We start from the raw sequence: 25,794 nt of genomic DNA on the forward strand, positions 1-25,794 counted from the left end.
GCATCATACATGGCTGTCCTGGGGTTCAAATACATCTGGAATCTTCCCCCCCACCCCAAATATCCATTCCAGGCGAGGCGACACAGGGCAAGACATAAGCTCAAGACCTAAGCCCCTCAGTCCCAAAGCTCATTCATTGTTTATTATTTATTAAATGTATATGCTGGCCAGTTCGCTGTTGAAGCAACACTGGATGGGTGATCTTGGAACAACTGCTGCCACAGCCTACCCCGCAGGGATGTTGTGAAGATTCCCGACAGAGGAAGGAAGAAGACAACCCCACAGCCCACAGCAGGAAAAAAGGACAGGATGAGAATGCAAGGAGCAAGAAATGAAATGCACAGCTGCGTGTAAGCCCAACTGTCTGAAGTTCATTCTGACCCACAGGGTGTCATCCTGCACCAACTCTAAGAAAAAAGTGGCAGAAGAAATGCGGGTGGGTAACCAACACACATCAACAGTTTTGAGTTTCCTGCCCTGCACGCAAGCCATTCCAGGCTTATTCCTAACTCGGCTCCTGCCCTATCAAAGAAAGGAGAGATTAAACCACAACGTTCCTCAAGCAAGACTACTGGGGTTGGGCTGGAAAGGATTCCCAGGGAGATCTGGGCTTAATGCAGTCCATATTTTGGGTCAGCCCCGAATTTGACCCAAAGCTCTTTGTCTGGAGCAAATACAGCAGCCGATGTATCCAAGATACAGTTTAGATTTCATTCGCTCGTGGCCCCCTCCAGCAACGCAGACCTTGGGACAAGGCTTCATTTCAAGAGCTTACCGGAATGTAACAGGCAGAGCAAGAAAGAACACAAAAGTAAAGAATGAAAAAAGGAAGGCTGTCAAAGGGGTGGGACTATTCTGAGAGAGAGAAAAAACTGCAAGCAATTGAAATAAATCTTTTTGGCTATCAACCTTGAATCCAGCCCAGGCAGTGTATTATCTAGTGTCCTCCCCCCCCCAAAATGAAATCTTGGCCCAGACAGTTTGCCTTTTCAACAAGAAGAGCTGCTCAAGCAACAAACCAGGAATCCTGGCTGATTCTGAAGGTGTCAACCTGGGCTGTTAGCCTCCTGAAAACAAGAACTAGCTCTGCCCAAATCAGCAACTCCAACAGGGTGCTCTCCAGGGACTCTGGAGCCCCTCACAATTAGGGGAGGGGGCTCTCCTAAACCTCCGGCAAAGGTTTGACCCAGCTCTTGAGCATTTACCCCTTGCGAAACAGAGGCTGCTCTGCAAACAGGGCAGAGGAGAAAAGGAGGTGGGTGCTTCCCAGCCCACCCTCCCCAAAACTGCTCCTAAATCCTGGACAAAGTGGCCAAACTATTGTGGGGCTGTGAACAGGAGCTGCTTTCCTCGATGTGGCTTTTTTCGACATTTCCAAGTGTCACCAGGAACAGCCCAGCTGGTTTGCAGAAATAAGCTCTAAACACCCTCATCTCATCTCCCCCCCAAAAATGCCTTAAAACTCTTTGGAGGAGGAAGGAGCTATTTCAGGGGGCAGGGAAGCTTCTCCCCACCCTGCCCAAAGATCCTTGCAGCACGCTGGGCGTTTTACCCAAAGGAGAACCACCGTCTTCATTCTTGTCAAAGGCCAGCCTGCCCGGATCTACAGTTGCAGATTTTTTATTGCTTCCATTCACTCAAAGGGGGAAGGAGCTGAAAAAGAGGGTGGGGGTGGGGCTGCAGATGGCCCAGGAAAGGGGGGGGGAGAACTCCACAGCCTCACAATGGACACCCAGCCTCCCCCTCTGGACCAAACGGGCTGTAAAGAGGAGGGACTGTAAAGAGGAGGGACGCAGCAGAGCAGCCAGCTTGGAAAGGAGCAATAGTGGCGTTTGTGTGTGTGTGTGTGTGTGTGTGTGTGTGCGCGAGCGCGCGCGAAGGGGGTGGGGCTGGGGCGGTGGGGAAGATGCTGGGTCTGTTCCTTTCTCAGTCCGGAGCCAGATGGAGGCCGAGGATTGGGGCAAGGGAAGGCTGGGGGCTCCGACGAACAACATTCCCGGTGAAAGTTGCATACGGAGCACCGAGGAGGTGTGAAAAACAACGAGGAGCTTCTCGCAGCCCCTCCCCGGCCGAGAAAGAGAGAGACACCTTTGCTGGGAGCGAGCGTGGGAAGGGAGGGAATTGGAAAAGGAAAAAATAAAAAAGGCAGGTTACACACACACACACACACACACTGAAGGCGCTCCGAAGCTTTTGGATGGGGTAACCCAGGAACACAGAGCCAAGCTCGGCTGGGCTGGGGAGTCACTCCTGCACAAGGGGACCAGCAGCTACTGCCTCGGGCTGTCCCCCCCTCGCCCCCGGCCAGAGGTCCGGTGCCTGCCCGGGTCTCCTTTCCCTTCCTTTCCCTGAAAGGACTCCGCGGGGCTCTTCACCTTGCGAGGAGGGAGGGGCAGCCCCGGAGGCAAAAAATGGGGGGTGGACAAGCAAATGCAAAGGGGCAGCTCGGGATCCCTCCCAGCCCCCCTTTCTTCTCCTTCTCCAAATGGCCTCCCCCTCCCCCCTTTCTTGGAAGGGTGGCTAGTTCAGCTCTGTCCTCTCCCCCCCCCCAAGTCCAAGCCCCCCGCGCCAAACTGGGCGATTCCCGTGCCCAAGAAAAGGCCCGGCTTCTCTCGCCCCCTCCCCATTTTCCCAAAGCCACGAAAGGCGAGGGAAACAGCCCGAGCTGGACCCATCTCCCGCGGCCCCCTCCCGCCCCCGCCCCCAAGTCAAGAACCCCTAAAAGAGACCAAGAGACGCTTCCACCAGGCGCCCCCAGACGCGCGGGACCCTCACTTCCCCCGACCGGCAGGGGATGCTGGGGCCGAGGACCGGGGCCCCGCCGGAGCGGGGAGCCTGGCGGGGACCCCGGGCCGGGGATGACGGGTCGGGGTGTCCTAGCCCGGGCCGGGCCCCCACCTTGTTGAAGGCGTAGATGTCCTGCTTGAGCTTCTCCCGCTGGGGGTCGTGGCCCTGGCGGCGGAAGCGAAACTTCATCATCTTGCCGAGGGGCGCGGGCGGGCGGGGGGCGAGGCGGCCGGGCGGGGGGGGCGGCGGCGCTTCCCCCATGCAGCAGCAGCGGCGGCGGCGGCGGCGGCGCCCTCCGCATCCAGCAGGGCCAGGAGCGCAGAGGCGCCCCGCGCGCGGGAGCCGCAGAAAAAGGAGCGGCGGCGGCGGCGGCGGCTGGGCGGGGGGCGCCTGCCGCGGGGGGGGGCGAGAGGCCGGTCCAGCCAATCAGCGCGCCCCGCGGGAGGCGAGACCCCGGCCAGACAATAGGCTGCCGCCGAGCGCGCGCCCCGCCGGAGCAGGCAGACGGGCGGGGGGGGGAGGGGAGGGGGGAGGTGCTCCCGCCCCGCCCCTCCCCGCCTCTCCAGCTGTGTCTTGCGCTGCGCGCCCGCCGCCTGCCGGGAAATGTAGTCTTTCGAGGAGGATCCTTGGAGCGCCGGCTTGAACGGAGGGGCCCTTGATGCGCTCTCCATTTGGGAGGGGTTTGCTTGCAGACGTTTCGGGACCCAACTAGGCAACATCGTCAGTGCTAGAAGGGAGGGGGGCGGGTTGCAGAAGAGGAGGATGGTGGAGTCCTCGGTGCTCTCTGGGCTTGGGGGTTGCCTCGCGGACGTTTCGTGGCCCCAACTAGGGGACATCGTGCTAGACCTTCAAACTTGGCTCTTTTATGACTTGTGGACTTCAACTCGGCACGCTGGCTGAGGAATTCTGAGAGTTAACATCCACAAGTCATAAAAGGGCCAAGTTTGAAGACCCCTGTGCTAGACTGGTAGGGTTACCTAGCTGGGTCAGGAAATGTCTGCAAAAAAACACCCCAAGCCCAGACAGCACCAAGGACCCTAATGGAGTCTTTCTCCCAGAGCCCACGTGGATCCTGTCCTTCGCCTCTGGGGCTGCCCCCACCCCCGTGCAGCCTTGCCTGCCCGGCCCATCCCGGCTCTGCTATCCTGCTCGGAAACTCCTTGGAGAAGTGGGTGCAGGACCCCCCGAGCAGTGGTGGGATTCAGCCGGTTCGCACCACTTCGGCCCAGGCCCAGAATGGACTTCTGGGAGCGGCATCCACACAGAGAACCGGTTGTTCGCCTATTTGAATCCCACCGCTGCCCCCGAGCCTTCCCTTCCCTTCCCCTCGCGGGTTTGAGCCGCGCTTCCCCAATGGGAATTTTGTCCTCGCTGCACTTCTTACTGAGCCAGCCAGGTGGGAAACGGGGATGGTGGCGGAGCCTCCCCAGGAACTGCACCCCTGCAAAACATTACAGAGTCCCCCAGCAGCCCAGACGTGCTTCCTAAGCGTAGCCAGGAGACACCCCACGAAGGCCTGGGGAGCAGCGCCTCCCCCGAAGAACCCCTGCAAGGGCAGCAGCCCCAGCGAAGTGGCTTCCTCTCCCCAGCTTGGCCGGCTGCACATCTGGAGGGATGCCTTGTGGGAGAGGCCGTTGCCCTGGGCTCCTATGGGAGGATTGGGACAGCAGGTTTCCGGCTGGGCCGAGGCCCCTCCACAGCTGGCGTCCTTTGGGACCCAGAACCCCAGGCTAGAAGGGACCTCAGACAGCAAACGTTTGTGTGCGTTAAGTGAAAGATGGGACGTACATTTCTTTGGGGGGTAGCTCCACCCCGGATATTAAAGCTCTAGTACAGAGTTTCCCACCTTGGCAACTTTAGGAAGGGTAGACTTCAACTCCAGCATGGCTGGCTGTGGAATTCTGGGAGTTGCAGTCTGCCAAAGTTGAGAAACATTGCTGTTCTGTTTTTATTTCCCAGCCGGTAATCCCTCCCTCCCTCCCACCCCACTGAAGATCCCAGCGCCTATTTACAAGTACTGCGAGCATCATCCCGCTGTAAGAAAAAAGGAATGTGGCAAAATCAAAACGCTTTTCTGGGGGAGCAAAGAATGTACCGGGCCTTCCAATAGCATCTCAAACATGGCTGCAGCCTCCGTCCTCCGATTCCCACAGAGCACTTAGTCATAATAAGGGCTGGTTTCGTTCTGGCCCCACAGTGCACGTCTTCCGTCAACCGAGCAAGTCGGAGTGGCATTTTGCTCACTGGAGAAGCATTTGAAAAACACCCAGCCAGAATGAAATCCGCAGGATTCAACCTCGTTTATTCCAACACGTGGATGTTTACGGTCCGAGGGTTAAACTGGTCCTGATCCAGTCTGTTTCTAGAGGGTGAAAAAGGAGGAGGAGGGCATTGGCCATTCCTGGCTGGCCAGGTTTCACGTTGGATTAGCCAACGTGGATGGCAGAAAAATTCTGCTTTAGCTTTCCAGAGGAAACACATCAGCGTAATGAATTGGCAGCTGTCCATAGTTGTCTTCATTTAACTAGCTGGATTCATTTTTTGGCTGGGCAAGCCAGTTTTCCTTCAAACCAGAGTTTACCTTTAAAGGATCTCGGCCACAAGTGGAAAACAGGTTCATCCGGGGGCAATTTCCTTTGATTAATCCCCCACGCCTTGGCACTGGCTGATTTTCTTTCCCCACAAAACCTGTAGGCATTTTGTTTCCTTCCCATGTGATCTGTGATTGCAAACACCGATGATCCTTTTTTCTTTTTCTTTCTGATTACAAGCAGCAGGTTTTATTAAGCATCTGCTTCTCCGTGCTTTTAAGGCTCTGAAAAGGAGCAAACATGGAGGAATTAGGCATATGAGTGCCTAATTTAAAGAGCCCCTCTTTGAGGGAGACGGGTCATTTAGAAATATGAAATATAAATAACAAATTAGAGGACCGGTTTTCCAAGTGGCCATCACAGCTTCAGACTTTGGCCAAGCTTGATAAGACCCAGAATGTATGATGAGCACATCACACAATCTATTTGTGAAATGCTGGAATATTGGGTCATTTGCAAATATACCCGCTACTCAGGTTTCCAAACTTTTAATCCACTCCTGTTAAGGTTCATCTGATCTGCCACCACTTTCCAGATGCTGTCGCGTTGCACATCTATCGAACCAGATTTCTTCTTCTTGTTCCCAACGTATTTCCACATTCTTTCAGCCTCTTCTATTGGCCACCTTCCATCCTGGATTCACTAAACCAAGGATGTGTCTCTGCTTTTCCAAAGATTGCTGTGGCTTCCTCCTCTAGGACCTCAGCACCAGCAGAGCCACCCTTCTAAGGGAAGGAATGTAAATTGTCTTGCAGTGGAGAAAGTATAATTAGGAACATTCGCCTTTGCAGACAAGGGAGCATCTGGTGCTTCCCAACAGACCACATTTACACCTGGTGTAAATCATCTCTTTGTAAGTCTAGTAAATTACAGGGGAGGCTTAGGAATAAAAGGGATGCTCTTTGGGGGGTTCACTTTGTGAGCAGTAGCCAAAGGTCTTGATCAGGAGAGTGTCTTGGCTTCCTAACAAGGCTGTGATTGCCCGTAAACTAGAGAGAACTCTTTCACACGTGCAGAGACAGGCTGGCTGGCTGGCTGCAAACCGACTATGAAATAAGTAGGAAGCATCAAACACCAAACTATCATTTGTCTTCTTTGATTCCTGCAGCAGCCCAAGTAAACCATCCCACCTTTAGGGCTGGGTTCAAACAACACCCTGAACTTCCAACCAGGTTTACTTCAGGCTTAGCAGGATGTGTGAATCCAGCCAACTGTGCTGGGTTCAATAAACTGTGGTCAAAGAATGGCTTGGCAAGTTGTGGATTCATTAAAGGGCAGCTGTGTGTGTGTGGTGCCTGGAAACACACACACACACACACACACACACACACCTGAAATCTGGATCACTAAAGTCACTACCTTCTGTCCCACCCTGGCTAAGGAGGCCTTGCCAAGGACGTGAGTTGGGCTGTTTATTTGATATTTAAGATAAGCCAGCTTGCGTTTATTTGACAGGCTGGAAAAGGAAGAGGTGGATATGTGGTTTTGTGCTGTGGGGTGTGGTTTGATGTTCTGGTCTTGGGCTTCCCTTTTGCACCCAAAGACCGAGGATTTTAACAGGGGAAACCGGGGATCTTGGACACTATATAAAGCCGGGTTGAGCAAGAATGTCAACTGAACAACCTGTGGACTTCAACTCCCAGAAATCCTGAGCCAGGATGGCTGGCTCAGGAATTCTAGGAATTGAAGTCCACGGGTCCTAAAGTTGACATAGTTGTTCACTCCTCAAATAAGGCTCCCTCTTCCCTGGGATCTCTTCCGAATCCCCCTCCCCAAGATCCATCAAAAACAAGGGCTGTTTGCAATTAACCGAGCAGCTAACGAGCTGGGGAAGGGATGATTCATTCACCCGGCCAGATTTACAGGCAACCAGTTTGACGACAACAACAACAACAACATGCTTCAGCTGGAGATCCAGACAGCTGCCTGTTGCGCAACCAGACAAGGCCATCTTGGAACCCTTCTCTGGAGTGTGAGAAGCTGAGCCTCCGGGACCACCGGGGATGTGAGGCAAAGAAGCAGAAAGCGCAGGAGTTTTTAAAGCTGGTTGCGTTTGTTTGTGTGTCCGTCTCTGGCCCTTCTCACTCAGTGATGCAACCCACTTTGCTGGGTGTGTGTGTATGTGTGTCAGGCAAAGTTGGAACGAGCAGCCAACACATCTGCACCCCTAAAATAGAGCATTTAAAAGGCTGAGAAGATGCTACAGATGTCAAAGCAAGCCTGCATCCTTCCAGATTTTCACACTATTGCAACACCTGGCCTGGGTCTGCTTCCAGCTCCTGGTCACCCAGGTTTGTCTTTTCTTCCTGGCCAACGTTTGCTTACTCTGACTACTTTTCTTTCTTGAACCCACCTCCCACCCAAATGTGCAGTTCTGGGTACAAAACAAGCCTCTTGCGTGTGATTCAGCGCCACGCGGTTCTCTGTCAACATTTAGGAGGATGTCAACAGCGCATTGAAGTCACCGCGGAGCAGAACAAACGGCCCAGAGTGTGTGTGTCACGAGGACAGTGACCTGCCGCGAAGGGCTAGTGCTGATAGCTTGTGACTGAGGATGAGATTGGGGTGAGGGGGTGGTGGGAGAAAACAGGGCTGCTGCTGCTAGGAGCACATCAAGGCATCAAGGACCCCAGCTGAGACTCCTAGCACAAAACAGACTCCAGCTGCAAACTTGCAGACCTCTCCAGATAGAAGGCAAGCTGATGCACTGGAATGAAGCCTCCCTGTCCCCAAGCAGTCTACCTCAGAGTAGCTGTTTCTAGAGAGGAGCCCCAAGAGGTAAACAAGCTAGAAAGAGAACAGCACTAGAGAGGATATTAGTGAGCAGCAGTTGTGCTTCACTGGGAAAAGAATCACAAATGGGGATAGATGAGCCCTGGATGCCACAAATGTTGTGAATCCAGACCTGTTGCCAAGTGCCCGAATTCTGACCACGTGTGGGTGAGGATGCTGCGACGGTTGTAAGTACGAGGACCGGCCATAAGTCACTTTTTCAGTGCGGTTGTAACTTTGAACGTCCACAGGTCTTAAAGTTGACAAGGTTAGACACCCCTGGAGTAGAAGCAGGGACCGCAGGCTTATTGTGCTTCACAAGTGGCGGCTGCAGGGATACAGTGGGAGATGGACCCTTCCTTAGGGGGCCGACTCCCACCCAACGATACTGCGCTGAGGGGACTCGCAGGTCCAGTCTGTTTGGCTCTGCCTCGGTAGCTTCAGCTGCACGTGTCAAAGCGACTTTTGTTCCTCTGCAGCTGGGAGATGCTGGGTGACAATCGCCCCTCTGTGCTCCTCTGGTTTGGATGGCAAAGATTTCCTAGGGCCCGGGGTGCCTGGCGTAAGCAGGGCAAAATGGGGAGAGGGGGGCCAGCCTGAGAAAAATAGTGGGCCTCCCGTTGAAAAGAACAGCTTCCTTCTATTCACATGTGGCCTTACTCCAAGGAGACCCACCTCGGCCCTAATAGCCAGGCTCCTTCAAGACTTAATTTGGAGAGAGGTCACATTGGCAGAAGACCAGGGACCAGGTGGGGAAGGGCACCTGCGTGAACGAGATGCCTTTTCCCCCCAGATAATCTGCCAGGAAGGGGTGAACGGAGGCAGTAAACTGGCACTGTGAATTTAAGGACAGGCTATGCCTGCCCAGATTAAAATTTCAGATTTTTTTTTATGATTTCTAAGAGGCTGCCAGCACCATCGAAGGGACTGGGTTGTGAAATATGCACTCACCAAACAAAGATAAAAAGGACATCTGTTTGAGGGACAAAGACATAAAAAAAAAGAAAGTTATGTAAATAAACTTTCCTTGACAAGTTAAATATAGCATTGGCTTCACTTTTCCTACAGAATGAATTGTATTAGTCAGAGGGGCAGGACACTCATCTGCTCCCCGTTCAGTTGTTTGGTTCAGCCACTGTGGGATGCCAGATTTCCCCCTCCCCAAGAGCCTGGCACTACTGGAGAAAAAGCTTACACGTTTCATGTGTAAGTGAAGAGCTGGGTGTGCAAAGCCAAAATGCCCCTAAGTTACTTCTCTCTTTGATCTGCACCTATATGGTTGCAGAGTCATTCGTGGCTTTCTTTCCAGCCTTTTGATTGGCATCCTGCACCACCTTGTGGGTTAAGAGAATAATGCAAAAATCCAAGTGGGCTGGGCCATTAGGTTCCAGATTTCAAGAAAGAGGAAGTGCTTTGGTGCTCCTTGCAAAATCAGGAGGGCTAGGAAATTATTTGACATGGCAGAGAAATTACCGAAAGCGAAACTTCAAACGGCAGGCCAAGAGAAGGATTCAGAAAAAGACACTTTACTAGATATATAAGGAAACTGGCTGAAGTTTTAAATCTTAAAAAGGGGGAATACAAACGATAAGCCAAGAGGATGACCCGGAAAACATTCTTCTAGTCAGATCTACAAAGAGGCTTATTATAAACTATGAAGAGATCTATGCTTCTCCAAGAAAAAAAAAAGAGAAATCAAGTCCTAGAAGAATATTTGATTGAATTAAAGAATGAGAACTTTTGAGCCTTGGTGGAGCAGTGGGCTAATGCCTCTTTAAGTAACACCAGCTGCCTGCAATTAGTGCAGGTTCGAGTCCCACCAGGCTCAAGGTTGACTCAGCCTTCCATCCTTCCGAGGTAGGTAAAATGAGGACCCAGATTGTTGGGGGCAAGAAGCTGACTTTGTAATAATGCTGCTTGGGGGGGGCGCGCGAAAGCCCTAATAAGCAGGCATATACATAGAATGAAGGCTATTGCGAAGCACATTGATTTGTGCTTCTTAGATTGTAAACCGCCCTGAGTCTTCGGAGAAGGGCGGGATATAAATGGGATTAAAAAAAACTGTTAGAAGTAAAAGGAAGGAGTATAAAGTTGGCTTACTTGATCAAGATTAAAAGAAAATATTTTTTTGTATGTTTTGGAAACCCTTTATGGACTTTTTGCTGACTCCAGCATTGAAAACTTGTTCTACAGATTTGCTTGTAGACGAGGGACAGGATATAATAAAATAAATAATAAAAAAAATATAATAGGATATAATAAAATAAAAATATAGGATGAAGAGATATCTGTTTGACCTTACAGGAGGTAAAGAGTTATTAAATTTGTTTATACTTCTTGCGATGAAGGTTGGAAGTCACTTCCATATATATATATATATATATATATATATATATATATATATATATATATATATATATATATATATATTTCTTTTCCTTTATCATATTTTTTCCACTTTTCATTCTTTCTTCCCGGTCTCCTTTTCTCAGTTTGTATCACTTTTTACTATTGTAATTAAGGGTTAGGGTTAGTAATAGGAACACATCTAAAACTTTCAAGGCATAAACATAATGGAAAAAAAACACGGATCCAAACCCCGAACTCAATCAAGTGGTGCTTTCAGCTTTTATTTAAATGCAGCATTCTATACAAGAAAAAAAAATTCAAACCCTTGACAGGGAACTATATTTCTTCCTAAATCAACCCGAATTAAAAGATTTCTCCCCATATACACTGTACGGAAAATAATCTCTCCCCCCCACCCCATTTACAGCGTGCCACTCGGTACAGTTATTTTATGTATCCCAAACTTCAGAACTGTACAATTTGTTTACAAATCACACTTTTTCCTATGAAAAATTACCGAAAAAAATATTGCCACTTATTTTATTTGTAACAAAACAATTAGATTTTTTTTATTTATTTAAAAAACACAAAAAGTCAGCCAGAACGTTATTTTAAAGTGTGTGCTTGGAAGGAAATGGGTGGTGCAAGGAGAGAAAACCCGGGTGCATTTTAAAGCAAATAAAAAGTCTTGCCTCCTGATGCAGCTTCTTCAACACCCCTGGGAAAAGCTGAGCCAGCTCATCTGCTGAAAAAGAGACCCCAGCTGTGCCAATTCCAGGTTTCGGAACAGTTTGGGTCTGGTTGATAGGCTAAGCAGGGCCCTCAAACCTCACACTAACAGCACTGAATGAAGGATTTCGCTTCTCCTTCGGAGGTCTCCCAGCTCACACAGTGGGGTGTTCCCTTAAACCATCAGCCTGCCTCTGACAACCAGGTCCACCAGCAAAGGGGCGGGGGAGATCTATAGGGACAGGAAAGAGCGTTTGTAGAGAGCCCCTCCTGTCCAACCCTCTGCATGCTGTTCCAAGAATATCAAGCCTTGGGGGACGCAGATGTCGGACACTCCGGTGTTGGTGGAGAGATGCGACCGGCACTGAAACAGGTGCAAGAACAAGATAAGGCCACGGATCTATCACAGTCCCCCAGATGCTTGGGAAAGCAGCCTACGCATTTTCTTTCCCTCCTGGCAGGAAAGGCTTCAGGGGGAGGCAGAAAGAAATAAAATAAAATCGAATAAAAATAAAGCAGCAGGCTAACAGGCTCCTTCTGCTTTCTCAACAAAGGCTGGCACCAGCTGACCTTGCCCTGGCCGTGAGAAACCCTCCAGCCAAACATTAAAAACTAAAAATGGGACACAGGTGCAGTCAACCTTCCCACCGAGCGAGCCATCCCCACCCAGCGTGGAAGGAAAAACTCAGCAGAGATTTCGCTTTCGCTCAAGGGCCTGGGATTCCCCGCTGGAGAAAGATACACAACGGCCGCTTTTGTTAAAGCCCCCGTGGGAGGTTCAAAACACCGCAAGGCCGAACTGCCCGTCTTGGTTTAGTCAAAACTCCAAACTGGCCGCTCTCTGCAAATAGCAAAGCAGAAACGGCCGAACGTATTCCGAGACACCAAACCCGACACCGGCTATAAGCTGCTGATCGGGCTATTTCAGGACCTGCCAGTGATGTTAGGGCGACGCTCTCAACTGTGGCCACTTGAGGTTGTGTGGACTTCAACTCCCAGAATTCCTCAGCCAGCCAGAATTGTGGGAGTTGAAGGCTACACATCTTCATGCACCGTTAGGCGTTCTGCTTCACACACGCACAAGTCTTAAACTGGATAAGATTGGACACCCCTGACTTAATAGGACCAAGAATGGCTCCACCAACAGCCTCCCTGCCCCCGAAATATCCACGCTTGGTGATACCTGACCATCTGGCTTTAAGGACCGAGGACAGCCTAAGGTTGACCTTCAGGCATCGGAAACAACAGCCACCGTTAATAAAATTCTTTGCTAAAATATGGGCATGAGGGCAGGGAAGAGACAACCCCCCCCAACTCAATAGGCTCAATGCATAAAGAAAAGGTCCCTGGAGCCTCCTCTGCCGGGGACAGTTCTGCACACAGCCCCTCTTCTCCCCCACACTGCCTGCCTCCCGTGCTGTTAGTGTGAAGACTTCATCAGAACTTGGGGTTTCTGGCCCAGCGCCCCCCACCCTCCCTTACAGAGCCCTCCAGCAGCACCAGCAGCAGCCCTGAGGTGTGACTGCTGAACCTCCTTCACAGAAAGAAAACAAAGAAACTCTTAACAGCAGCAGCGCAGGAAAAGACGGGTGCTTGCTAGCCCAAGCAAGGAGGGGACAAGGGGGAAATGTTATGGCATCAAACAGGACACACAAAAACGGGGGGGGGGGCAGGCAGGGGGTGGGGTGGGGGAATAAACCCTGACACTAAAGTGCAACATGTCCTATACGCCGTCCGGTGTTGTTGAGAGGAGCTGGCGAGGCCGGGACTTCCAGTTGCTGGAGGAAAGCAGCTTTTTCAACACTGCGGGAGAAAAATTCTCTCGCAAGAGTCAGCATTGGGAGCCCTTTGGTGCAAGACGGAGCAAGGGGGGGGGCAAAAGAGAGGCATTGCCGTGTCCGTGGCGGTGTGAAAAGGCTGCGTGGGCAGCCTTCGGAAGCAGCAGCAGCAGCAGCTTCGGAGCAGAGGGAGTTCTGCCACCCCTCGGCGTACTCAAAACGCATCGCTTTTTGGCATCTTCAGAATCTGCTCCAGCCCAACGCCCGATGGAACCACGGAGCTTTATTGATTTGTTTTCCTCTTTTTTAAAAAAAGCTGCCTCTGCTATGAGGCATGGCCACTTGCCCTGAGAAAGCGGGCAGGCAGTACCACATACATCCTAGTCAGCGTAGATGCTGAGGGAGGGAGGGAGAGGAGGGGAGGGGAGGGGAGGAAGGAAGCCAGATTTGTTCCAGCTCTTTTTCAAGATAAAACAGGAAGAGAAGGGGCAATATAACCTTGAAGCTAAATGAGAAATAATTAAGAGAGGGTCAAAGGAGAGGGAAAAGATCCAATTTCACAGCCTGAAGGCCAGTCTCATCACCTCTAAGACTGGGGAAAGAGGATGTGTGTGTGTACAAGGATTCCTCAATGCCGCCTCATTTTCACTTTCCGCGCTGGACTCCCCTCGTCGTCGTCGTCCTCCTCCTCCTCCTCCTCCAAGTCTTCTGTGTACTCGTAAGACTTTCGCCAATAGTTCTCAGAGCTGAAGTGACTCCGCCTCCGGTGTTTCGGCAAGAGGACCGAGCGACGGTTCTCCTCTTTATCCATCTCTAAAATTCGAGGCCTGCGGGAAGAGAAGAGATCTGCATCTGTGGACCGCTTGGCGAGGCAGAGATCCCAGCCGGCCACGGTCTTACCCTCCCCCCAACGCCAGCCTGCCTCACGTGAAGCCTCCTACCGGTGGGCTGCATCGGGGTCTGCTTTGCGATGGGACCTCTTTGGCTTCAGGATGGGGTCCCGATTGTTCCCCGACAGGCGGTCCGAAGCATAGCCGGGGACCAACACAGAGCTACTCAGCGATCGGGTCTCCAGCCGGGGGGCGTCTACTCTGGTTCTGGAAGTATTAAACAGCACAAGAGCATCGGTTACCAGGTGCGAGTCATCACACAAAACACCTCGCACCCTCAGGGCCCGTTCTGATGTCCAAGTGCTCGGGGACAGGAGAGCCTCTTCCACTGTCCGAGCAGCCCCGAAGGATCTGGGGGACTGAAGTACGCCACGCACCAATCCTCCCATGGGCACCCCCTGTACGCCCACTGGATTTATCCCCTCCATGTGAGGAAAGAACAAAGAGGGAACACAGTTAAAAAAACTGCAGGCCTCAAAATATCACCACAACCTGCCCAATAGTACATTTTATTTCCCAGACTGAATTTTCAGATGTTCTCAGTATTCTAGAAGCAAAAAGGGACATAAAGATGAAAATCTTAGCAGGACTGCTGGATTCTACACACACATACACACGCCTAACATCTGCCATAGACAACTGGATTACAAAATCAGTGTGTAGTCTCCAAACTCTGTGCAGGGAGTCCTCAACTTAACGATACCTGAGCCCAACATTTCTGCTGCTAAGTGAAACATTTGCTAAGTGAGTTTTGCCCAATCTTTACAAACTTCCTGGCCACAGTTGTTAAGTGAATTTCTGCAGTTGGTAAATTACTAACACGGTTGTTGAGCAAAACTGGCTTCCCCATTGACTTGGCTTGTCAAAAGGTGACCACATCACACACACACACACACACACACACACACACACACACACGGACACTGCAACCCTCTAAAAGTGCAGCCCTCTGCCCCTCCCCATGTGACTCAAGCACAGCAGTCAGTACGTAGATGCAAAATTCAAAAGACCCATTCCATAGGCATCGAAAGAGAAACACCCAGCCTAAAATTAACCTGACTGATTGGTCCGGTAAACAGTCCAGCATTCTTGGCAGCACAAGGAGGAGAAACAGCTTTAAAAACAGCCAGGTTGCTCTTTGTTGTTAGTTGAAAGAAAAAAAATTGTCATTTCTATCATTCATTTTCCACCTGCTTCTGTCCAAACTTCCGTATGTTTTAAAGAGCCCAAATGCTCCATGCTAACATATTGAAGACATTTTAAATGGATGAAACCTCAGAAGCCACAAAAAGTCCAATCGTGGCCAATGGCAATAAACTGAGATGCCACTCTGATATTCCCGTACCAACCCTAACATTCAAACAGGCTCACAGTAAGAGGAGAGTGGAAAATTCTCACAATCGTTTACGAGAAACGGGCTGCACCGAAGCGTTTTCGGTCTGTGTTTACCCTATAAACTAAGCACATTTTTTTGTTGCCAGCTGTTTCTGCTTTCCTGGCCTACAAGAAGATTCCCACCCACCCACCCACACCCCCGTCAGCTGCCCTGAAGTGTTGGTAACCACACCGGTAACCAGGCAGCTTAAGGGAATTTCCACTCCAGCCAAACAAGCGCCAGACCCTCTCTTGGCAAAGGCCGGCTCTCCAGGACTGCGACGGGCGCAAAAATCTTGGCACGGCACTGCTGGATGAGTGCAGGGCCAGCGGCTGACCGGCAGAAGTTCCAGGGAGAGGCTGATGGCACCGGAAGAGCTATGCTGGCAGCTGGAGGCTTCACGCGCACAACTCCAGAGGCTGGCGTGGAAGTTCTAAAGCAATAAAGGGCCGCCTCTATCCCCAGGAGCCTGTCCAGGTATTTGAGATCGACAAGTGAGACCCTTTAGAAATTGACCTGGCTACCGGAGGTCTGGCTGCAGGGTGCAACGCAGGCAGGTAGCCCCCAACAGCCCCCGTTCGAAGTTAAAATGGTGCTGAAAAAAGTGACTTATGACCATTTTTCACACTTATGACCGTTGCAGAGTCCCGGGGTCACCTGGCCCCTTTTGTGACCTTCTGACAAGCAAAGTCAAGGGGGAAACCAGATTCACTCAACAACCGTGGTACTCATCAACTGCAGTGATGCACTTAACAACCGTGGCAAGAAAGGTCGTAAAGTGGGGGCAAAGCTCACTTAACAAGTTTCTCACTTAGCAACATAAACGTTGGGCTCGACTGTGGTCGTAAAGTCAAGCCCAACGTTTACGTTGCTAAGCTCTCAGATTCTGGAATGCTCTTTGCAGGAAGATGCCTTTAGCCGCCACTCTTCCATAAAAGGCTTTTTAGTTTCAGATCTATCACTTTAGTTTATATTCTAGATTTTGTTCCACTGTTGTAACCTCAAATGCTTACAGGAGCATAACGAGGAGGTGTAAACTTGCAAGGTAATTATTACTGTGCGAGTCTCAAAGCCTCCGTGCTCTTTTCTAGCAGCTGTCCCGATACAAATGACCAGAGACACGACTCTCAAAGGTTAACGAAAATAAGACGACACCACTGCTTCCCTCTGGAGTACCACAGTAATCAATCTATTTCCAGATAGCGAGACGCATATATCCTGGGATAAGTGCATCTGACTATCGACACTTTCACGGTGACAACACGATGCCCTAGGCCTAGTCCAGGGGTCGGCAACCTCGGCTCTTTTATGACTCGTGGACTTCAACTCCCAGAATTCCTGAGCCAGCATAGCTGGCTCAGGAATTCTGGGAGTTGAAGTCCACGAGTCATAAAAGAGCCGAGGTTGCCGACCCCTGGCCTAGTCGAACCACAAGGCTGAGTTTAATTCGAGTTTTCCTTGTGTGTAAAACGGCTGAAGCATTAAAGTTTTCGAACTCAACTTACGGCCTGCAAAACAGAGCCTCCGCCTTCTACTGGTGTGTACTAGCTGGGAAATTCTGGCTGCTGAAGTCCACACAGCTTAAAGTTGCCAAGACTGAGAAGCACTGACCTAGCCTGCTTGCAACCTCCCCGGTTTCAAGTTCTTAAGAAATAAGGCAAGACCTCTGTGTGCGAAGAAGCTCCTTTCTTCGCCTCCCCAACCCCAATTTCTCATGGTTTGGTGATCCATCAGATGCTACTACAGAAAGGACCAAGAAGTCCCCCCGTTAAATAAAGGCAACACCTCAAAAGCAGAAGGGCAGAGCGCACATGGACGAGTCGGCATCGACTGTACCAACTCAAAGGGGGCATCAGAGACCAGTAAAAGTGGCTTTTTTTGGGGGGGGTTGTTTAGACAAACAGGAAAACTGCTCTCTCTGCGAAGAGATTCCGCCACTCACTTCCGAAGGATGATCACGGCTCTCCTCTCCTTGATATCCTGTGGTCGGATGCAGTGTGTAATTTCGTCAGCTGCGTAGCCACTGTGTGAAACAAAAACACACCAAAAGGGATTTTAGAGCAAATGAGTTTCCTTTGGGCATCTTCTCGGCCGGTCTAGGACCACGGCTGTTCCCTGAAGGGTCCCGAAACACTCTGCCTCTTTCAAACAGTGACCGGGCAGGCTTTGCAGAAACAGTTGTTGCCTGGGGCTCTGTAGCCCGAGGGGGCTCCCCCATTTTCAGTGCTACTTAGAGCACTCCCTTGCCGCCCCCCAAACCCTTATTCTAAGCCACAAGTATCGGCCCACCACAAGTGGGGTCTCTTGCATGCTCCAAGTCTCCAATCAAATTGCTTTGAATCTTCCTAGCCTGTGTCAATATCCTGTTTTCCTAGGTTGGTCAAAGACTGTAATAAAGATATTTGATTTATATCCTGATATTCCACTCTAGTCCCTTTCTGACAAAAGGTCAGATAAACATCTATTCTGACAATGCCACGGAGGAGGAGATGTGAGAAAATAACACACTTCCGCACTCAGTCAGTTTGACAAACTCGGGAATAGTTGGCTGTACACAGCTAGCGTCATCTAGTATCTCTGGTCTAAAAGCCAGACTCTCCGCATTTCAAGAGGCTAAGATAGGTCATCTAACATAAACTCACTGGTACTCTTTAGCCAGCTACCAAAACCCTAAGGAAATGCACCAAGCCAAAGTTTGGCAGGAACAACACCAATCCTGAGATTTGTGCTTAGATTGTAAACTGCCCTGAGTCTTCGGAGATTGGGATTAAATGGGATTAAAATAAAAAAATAAAAAGTTTCAAGATGAAACTCCAATTCTTGCTTTGAAAGCCATCTGGTCAGTACTAACTGGCACTAACTGGCACGCTACTTCTGGCATACCTAAATGCAAGAAAATACCAAGGCTGGGTATCTCAGCGTGTTTTTTAAGCAACCCTAATGTGTAAAGTAAAAACAGAACGAAACCAATTTGAGGTCAGCACAAATTGAAAGACCGGGCCGAGAGAAGAAGAAGAAGAGAGAAATGATAACATGGGGGATTATCTTCTCTCTTGTAACCCACTGCTACGGCTTGGGCCGCAAGACACTCAAAGTGTCTCAGATCAACTCCTACCAAGAATGTTTTATTTGCAGCCTGGTAATCTCTCTCGGAGAGCCACTTGTAGTAGTGGTTAAGGCATCGGGCCAGAAATCAGGGGGACCCGAGTTCTAGTCCTCCCTTGGGTGTGAAGCAGCTGAATGACCCTAGGCTAGTCACTTCTCCCAGGTCTAGGAAGGAAATGCAAACCATTTCTGAAAAATCTTGCAAGGAAAACTGCAGGACTTGTCCAGTCAGTTTCTGAGAACTGGATATGACTGAATGGAAAAAGAAAAAAAAACACAACCCTATAAAACTGTAGTTAAAGCCAGCGTGCTTAAGACTCTAGTTTTGTTACTAAGATCCACTGGAACCGTCACGGCTATTAATCCAACTTTGGCCTGCAGTGGAAACACGTGTCAAATACATTGTCTTCCAGTATGAATCATCTCAGCTATTCTAACAGTGTCACCATATGGTGATGTTCTCAATAATTTCACCAGGTTCACTCCGTGTCCAACAGTCAAGCTTTGTCCAGAACCGGATAGAAATTGAACTGTTCCAATTTGCCCTTAATGCAAAAATTCTTGGCTACCTATTAAGAGAAAGAAAACATTCCAACTCGGTTGATCAGTTGCAAAGGCTATGTGTGGTTGTGGAACCCTTGTCCTCTCCTACGCCAAACCACACAAACACAGGAACAAGCTCGCAACTGTAAATATTAGAAAGCAGAGCCTAGAAGTCACATGCCGAAGAACCAGGAGACGGGCTCGAAGAAGCTGCGGTAGTAAACACCAGAAACTGTGGGAACCCAACAGAATCAATACTCCACTGGAAGTTATGCAAAGTTACGTAAAGAATACAGGCTGCTTCTCGTAATTTCTGTCGAATGCCACCTTGCCAGGAAGCCTCTCATTAAAACAGGATTAAGAACCTGTCCCTGCCTACCTATCCTCCTCTCTACAGCTCCTCAAGGCAGCTGCATTCAGAAGCTGCTACTTCTTTGGCCGAAGGTTCGGATCCGGCTGACTGGCTGAATTTGAAGACCCCTCGGGCAGCTTCAAGAAAACCTGAAAGAAATGGAAGCGGTCCCCTTACCGAACCAGCAAAACTTCCAACTTTAAAGGCAGGAAGGAGGCCTTTAAGGGACTGCATGAGAACGATGCAGCGACTGCCCGCAGGCTGAAGTAAATTCCTTGTTTAAAGGGCATTTAATGGATAGGTGTCTGCCCCTTACCTTGGAAACCAGCCTGCCAGGAAATGAACGTCAAGGCAGTGCACGGTGCCCTTGGCCCTACTGTAACCGTACAAGGTTTCTGCTCCTAGGGAAAAAACTACCGGTTGCCTTGGAAAACTGGCAGAGGAAACAAAGGTTATCTTGAATAGTCAAGCAGCCTCTCCACACAGGTGATTTTATAAGTCTGCTCACTAAAGGTCTCCCCCCCCCCTGTTTTGTTAGAACCCTTTTTTTCTCCCAGTTTGGCCAATCAGAAACACAGATGGGCTTTGAAACTGGCAAAAAGCAGCATCCATCTTCTCATAAATAAGGCCCAGCTTGACACAGGAAACAGATTAGAAGGGCCAGAGCTGTGGGGTTTCCCAGCCAAAATTAAGCACAAAAAGCTCCAAATACAGACACACCTGCCATCCCACAGAAGCAACTCCTAGATAGAATGCAAAAGCTGAGAAAATAGCACTTGCTCAGCTATCTGTGCTGATAAGAATCCCCCTGGTATTTGGGGGAGTGTTGGCTGTGCCATGCAGATATAAACAGGTGAATTAGCAACTTCCTTCTAGAAAAAGTTCAATTACCAACTGCAAATTGGCCAGCTAAACAAGAATACTTTTTTTTGCTACATGTGCAAATAAACTATCTGGGTATTCCCAGCTAATACCCTGCCTAAAACTCCTTTGCTACAGTTAATTTTTCTATGCTTGGCCTCTTCCCGACAGTTGAGGCTACTTTGTCTCCTGCAGAAACTTTAGTTAATGTGTGCAAGACACCCGGGAAATAGCACTTGTTTTTTGCTTCTCTTCATTATTAATGCACCTGGGCTGTTGTGTAAGACCGCGCTTATGCCACGGAGAGATTTTCCTCCCAGACTGTGTGGAGATCAGCTTACCAAGGCAAGCAGCGAATCACCTTACCACTTCCAAGGGTGAGGAATTTTCACTCCTCAGACCCCCAAAATATTGGTTGCCCTCCATTTACCATGGCAACACAAAACCATTAGGGAGGCTTGACTCATCCTGGCAGAAAACTGGTTCTGGCTTACAAGCCTATAAATACAGTTTGTCACGAGTTTGTCCTGACCCAGCATTTTGTACTCTTTCACACTTAGTGCTGGTGAAGAAGAAGCAGCATCTTCACGAGCTGCTAATTGTCACAGGCAATGCTATCTCTTCGTTATCCAGGATCGTCTCCCCCTCCTTGGTTTTACAGAAACAGAATCAGACCCTGAAAATGGTGGGATGTACGGGGGGGGGGGGGAAAGAGCCAATGGCTGCCAAGTTCCAGTTGCAGCTTTAGCAGAAACTGCTCTGGACAGGACGGCTGAATGATCCCTCCAGAAAAAAAAGAAGCTGCGTTTCAGAGAACTAAGAGCTTCTGCAAAATCCACCTGATAGGAAAGGACAAGTCTCGGCCCTCATGGATGAGTATGGTAGGCATGTCCTCACCATACCCTTCCAATGAATGGGTTGAAGTCAGAGGTTAACTGCTGACTCAGAACAGACCCTCAGGCCTAGCTTGCCAGCCTTCATTTGCTTCCAATTATGGCAGCCGTTGCCTTACTGTGCACTGCAGAGGTTGTGTTTTGTTTTTAAAAATGCTGCCGTAGGGAACTGATCACAGCCATGTAGTCCTCCAATCTGCACTCTGAATGCAAACAAGCCACTAGGCTCGTATTCAGCTGGATGGGGCACCCTGGCAGTCGAAACATTTCCGGCAGAGGCGCGAATGCACACAACTCTTTGCAGAGGGTGTGTGAAGTAGGGAAGATTTTTGTCCCTTCTTCTGCCTTGATTCTTGACGTCTATAGGATGATCTTCTGGGGTTTTCTCCCCACGCTGCTCTTTGTTCTAAAGCAGAAGGCACTAACTATTCTTCTGAACACACAGCTCTGCACTTATCTTAAAGTGAACTACATTCTACGGTTATGCTGCCTACGCTGCTCATGCCAAGCTTCCTTCGGCTGCTACAGTTCCCTGTGAAGTCACTCCACACCAAGTCTGGAACTGCCAATCTAAATGGCACACTTCGTTCATCTCATCAACCAGGCTTTAGTCTTAGCTTACACAAACCTGGGTCCGTGCTGTGAAACGACTTCTGTGTGCCCAACAGCGTATTACTGGGAGGACTAAAAGTGATGCTTGTGAACTAAGCCTCACTTAGAAGGCTCTGAAAGTTCCCAGAAGACAGCTTGAAAATCAGCCTTTCAATAAACGAGAACTGCTTACATCGAGGCAGACTGAACCAACCACGTCCTTTGTGGCTCATCAAGGAATCTCTACAGCCAATATGGCAGCCAAACATTACTCTTTCAGGCTGCCCCTCCCCCAACCGCAGAGAGGAAAAATGGCTCTTACAAAGAGGAAAAGGGCTCAGACAACCTCCAGCACTGCAAACCAAGTCGCCGGGCAGGGAGCTGAGACAGAGTCCAAGCTCCGGGGCGGCCTCTCCTTACCTGAGTACAGTGACGCTCCCCCTTCGCACGGGCAGGAAGAAAACCGGCTCGGAGACCCTGATGGGCTTGAACTGGAACTTGCAGCCGAAGCAAAGTGCTGAGTCACTGAAGAAGGACACCGACACAATTGGCCTCTCGAAGATGTGGATGGGGTCCACGTGGGAGACGATGCAGCCCCCCGGCTGGTAGTCGTTGATCACTGCGCTGTTCACAAAGCCCTCGGGGATGACCCGGTGTTCCACCAGCTTACGGATGACAAGGTCGTGAACCCACTCAGGAATGGTATCCACTTCCCCCCGTGGGTAGAGTCGCTCCTGGCCGGGGCCTCGCCTCTGCAACTGAGACCCATAGGTGTAGCCCTCCCCAAAGAAGTACTTATTCCGGAGTGGGGCCCTATCCACCGTGTGCTCTTTATAGAGGCCCTTCTCGGCTCGGGAGACCACCTCATCAATACGTGCTTCAATTTTGACACATTCCTCGGGGCTGAACAAGCGCAACTGCCGAATGCCGCTTTTGACCTTCCGGGCCTCCTCTTCCTCTTCCTCCTCCCGCGAGGGTTCCTCGGAGTCGGTGGGCTCGGAGTCAGAGTCGTGGTGCTTGCGCTTGCGTTCGAGAGCTCCCCCCCCAGCTCCATAGGGGGCTTCGGCAGGATCCCGCCTGCTCTTGCTTCTGCTGCTGCTCTTGTAGCTGTCCCGGTAAGGCATCATCGATTTGAGTTTCTCTCGTAGGTCTGTGTATCCACTCCCGGCCATGGCCAGTCCCCTGGTCACCGCTGCCCTCTCGGCTAAATTCCCTGAGGTGCGGTTTGAAGGGCCGGCGAGTGGGACGGCCTGCCAATGTTCACGGCATGGTCTGGCGTTGCAGAACGATCCCCGGAAGAGAAGAAAGCTGAAGGCCTACAGCTCGGCTTCCACCCAATCGAGGGCCCTTCCAGACGGGAAGGATGCCCCCCGCTTCCAAGAGTTTCCCCCGGAGTCTTGAGAGAAAGCTAGGCGTTCACTTCCAGCCTAAGCCCCGAAAGGAGTCGGGCGCCGAGCCCAGCGTTTCCATCTGCAGCCACCAATTTTATTTCCCCAACGCCTGCCAAGACCTCAGAGATCTCACCTGCAGGGAGGAAAGAGTCACCGGAGAGGGTCAGGGTGCTGAGAAAAAGCCCTCCTCCCTCCCGGGGACCCCCCCACACCAGCCTCTCCTGCCCCCCTCCCCCCCCCCGGCGGTCCCACGTGGGCGAAAAGGCCAGGGCCGGAGAAGGGGGAAGAAGACCCCGGGCCCCTTCCCTGCCCTCACCGACCCAGGCAAGCCACGCACCGGCCTCCCCCGCGAGGGACCCCCTGGTGCCGTCGCCCCTCTTCGGTCGGCCAGGCGGACCCCCGAGGGGGAGGAGGGGGCACGGCGACTCAGACCCCCCCTCCCCCTCCGCAGACCCCCCCCCGGAGCCTGCTTCCTGCTGCTCATCAGCCCCCCCAAGGGGAGGGGGTGCTCCCGGCGGGGGTCCCCGGGGCCCCCCCCGCGCCTGTCACGTGGTGGGGAGGGGCGGCGGGGCAGGGGAGCCCCGGGCGGGGGGGAGGGCAGGGAGGGCGCCGGGGCCCTGCTCGGCCGGACTCACCGCGCCTCGCCCGAGCCCGTCTCCCGCCGCAGCGCCGGCCCGGCTGCCTTCATGACGAACGAGGAGACGCGGCGGCCGCTGCTGCTGCTCGGGCTGCCCGGACGGCGCGCTACGTCACCCGCGGCCGGCCCGACATTATAAATAACTTCAGGGCATCCTCCTCCTCCTCCTCCTTCTCCTCAGAGCGCAAGCCGCGCCTCCCGCGCAGGCGCAGCCGCCGGCGCGCGTCACTGCGCAGCCGCGGCCAAGCCCCGCCCCGCCCGCGCTCCGAAAGGAAGCGGGCTCCCGGCCGAGCAGGCTCTGCGCATGCGGCGCTCGTCACTATCGAGCGGCGGGCTAGAGCGGCGGGCGGGACGGGTTCAGAATCCGAACGTTCCTTCGGGATGCTCCGCTTGCCCCTCCCCCGTCTTTTTCTTCGGAAGAAAATGCAAATCGGGAAGGCGTTTCCGGATGCTGGCGAAGCGCCCCTCGGTGAACGTTATGCAACGGGTATCTCCCTGCGGTGGCCTTAAATCAAATCGGCGAAAGAGCGGCTGGAGGGGCCTCGAAGGAGGCCCCTTCCGCGTGCTCAGCCGGGGAAGTGCGCAGGCGCACAGAGCACGCAGCCGCTTGCCGAGCAACGTGAATTGGGACTCACGTAACGGTGGGGGGGCCATGGCCACCTTGGCGTCGATTGGCTACGCTTTCCCTGCTAGGCGGGACTACCTGAAAAGATTGCTCGCTGATTGGCCGAAATGAAATTCGCGCGCGGAGAACCGGCCAAAATGACTGCAAGCGAAGAAGTTGGTGCCTTTTCTTTGCAACGCCTCCCGTGATGCCTTGCGGAGGCGACTCTGGGCAACCGCGAAGCATTACGGGAAATTCCTTTTCCGGATTCTTCCAACCAGGGATCCAGTCCCATCATCCCCAGCCAGCCCTTGGGAGCATGCTTGCAGCCCCAAAAGTGTGCAGAGAACGAAAGTGCAGAGAACGAAAGCTGCCCAGGGTCCCCTTGTTATGTATGCAGGCACCTGCATAGCAACAGCCACCAGGTATCCCCATCAGAAGGATTTTAATAACTTTTAATGAGACCCCTCAACATTTTCCACCAAGTTGCGCCCTCCAGACAGGACAACGACCTGTAGAATTAACCAACTGGCTTTGTTTTTCTTTATTCGGAAAAATATTCCAGCAGTGTTCAACAAATCACTGTTAAGAGACGAATACCTTCTTGTTAAGCCATTTTATTTGGATGGGTAGAAGAAAAGAACATTTTGCTAGTGATTGCAGGGACTACAACATCAAAATATTCTTACAAATTCTGGGTCTTGGCATGAAGGCGATGCTTTCTGAATTGGTTCTGATAGGTTCTTGCTTCAAGGAATTGCAGATGATTGGGTGGGCGGGCTGCGGTGGTAATGGCAGACTGGGTGGGACTAAAAAGTTCAATCAATTCCAACTTTGCAAGATCTTTTTTTTGTGTGAGAAGTTGAAATTGATTGATTGATTGAATCTTTTTTTTTTTGCACACAGTGGCAGAGGCCTAAAGCGAAAAGGTTTTATAAAACCCAGCCGAAGGCCTAGGACCGGGGTGATGGCGCACGTGCCCACAGAGAGGGCTCTGCATGCCACCTATGGCATGCGTGACATAGGTTCGCCACCACGGATCTATTACATCACACAAGTGAGCAGGATGTGATGCCCTCATGTCTCCTTGCTCACATCCACGCATTCCACCCCTAAATCTGGAGATGACAAGGGGGATGTCATTGAAACCTACAGGATGAGCTGTTTACAGCTCAGATATATTCCAGTAGGGCCAGGATCTGTTCTGGAATCTGGAAGAGAGAGACGCAGAACAGCAGATCCAGTCACAACAAAGTAATCTCACTTGGAGGCAGCGTCAGCTGCTTTTCACGTGCGTGCAGCAGGCTCTCCATGTGGGTGGCAATGACACGACACAGTTCCAGGCCCTGCGGGGAGAAAGGGGACACAACAGAAATCAGAAGCTGCTTCTCAAGGGTTTATTCAGAGCTTTACAAGCTGCATGATCTGCCATGGTGTGTCAGCCTATTCAACTCGCTCAAGAGTTTCGACACTTCTAATGCTGTCCCATACTAAGCTCACGGATCCTAGATCAACACCTGCTTGTCCTACCCGTCCAAGAAAACCT

General features: G+C 51.3%; 3 protein-coding genes across 5 annotated transcripts in view; all 3 read right to left on the minus strand.

Annotated features, from left to right (window-relative positions):
• The window catches only part of LLGL1 (LLGL scribble cell polarity complex component 1), a 30,582-nt gene extending 27,581 nt beyond the window's left edge, over positions 1-3,001 (minus strand). Inside the window, exon 1 of one of the 2 annotated variants that reach the window (XM_081338135.1) lies at positions 2,899-3,001. In XM_081338135.1, coding sequence (XP_081194261.1) covers positions 2,899-2,979 — 81 coding nt within the window. In that variant the 5' untranslated portion in view covers positions 2,980-3,001. The remainder of the gene's footprint in view (positions 1-2,898) is intronic. The other variant, XM_081338134.1, reaches the window with a different exon arrangement.
• A 1,964-nt stretch (positions 3,002-4,965) lies between these two features.
• Positions 4,966-23,810, minus strand: ALKBH5 (alkB homolog 5, RNA demethylase). Of its 2 annotated transcripts, XM_081338382.1 has the most exons (6): positions 23,643-23,810; positions 22,037-23,140; positions 17,214-17,294; positions 13,948-14,103; positions 13,591-13,833; positions 4,966-5,602 (listed from the first exon to the last, which is right to left on the minus strand). In XM_081338382.1, exons 2-5 carry the CDS (start codon positions 22,786-22,788, stop codon positions 13,635-13,637), a joined length of 1,188 nt encoding a protein of 395 aa, XP_081194508.1. In that variant the 5' UTR covers positions 22,789-23,140; positions 23,643-23,810; the 3' UTR covers positions 4,966-5,602; positions 13,591-13,634. The 2 variants fall into 2 exon arrangements, with proteins under 2 accessions (XP_081194508.1, XP_081194507.1); XM_081338381.1 differs by lacking the exon at positions 4,966-5,602 and having other exon boundaries at positions 10,755-13,833.
• Positions 23,811-24,886: 1,076 nt separating this feature from the next.
• Positions 24,887-25,794, minus strand: part of MYO15A (myosin XVA) — a gene marked incomplete at its 5' end in the record, with an annotated part of 41,535 nt that continues 40,627 nt past the window's right edge. Inside the window, one exon of the mRNA XM_081337942.1 lies at positions 24,887-25,594. Coding sequence (XP_081194068.1) covers positions 25,493-25,594 — 102 coding nt within the window. The 3' untranslated portion in view covers positions 24,887-25,492. The remainder of the gene's footprint in view (positions 25,595-25,794) is intronic.

Source organism: Vipera berus, assembly GCF_964194415.1.
Source record: "Vipera berus genome assembly, chromosome: 13".
Taxonomy (NCBI): Eukaryota; Metazoa; Chordata; class Lepidosauria; order Squamata; family Viperidae; genus Vipera; species Vipera berus.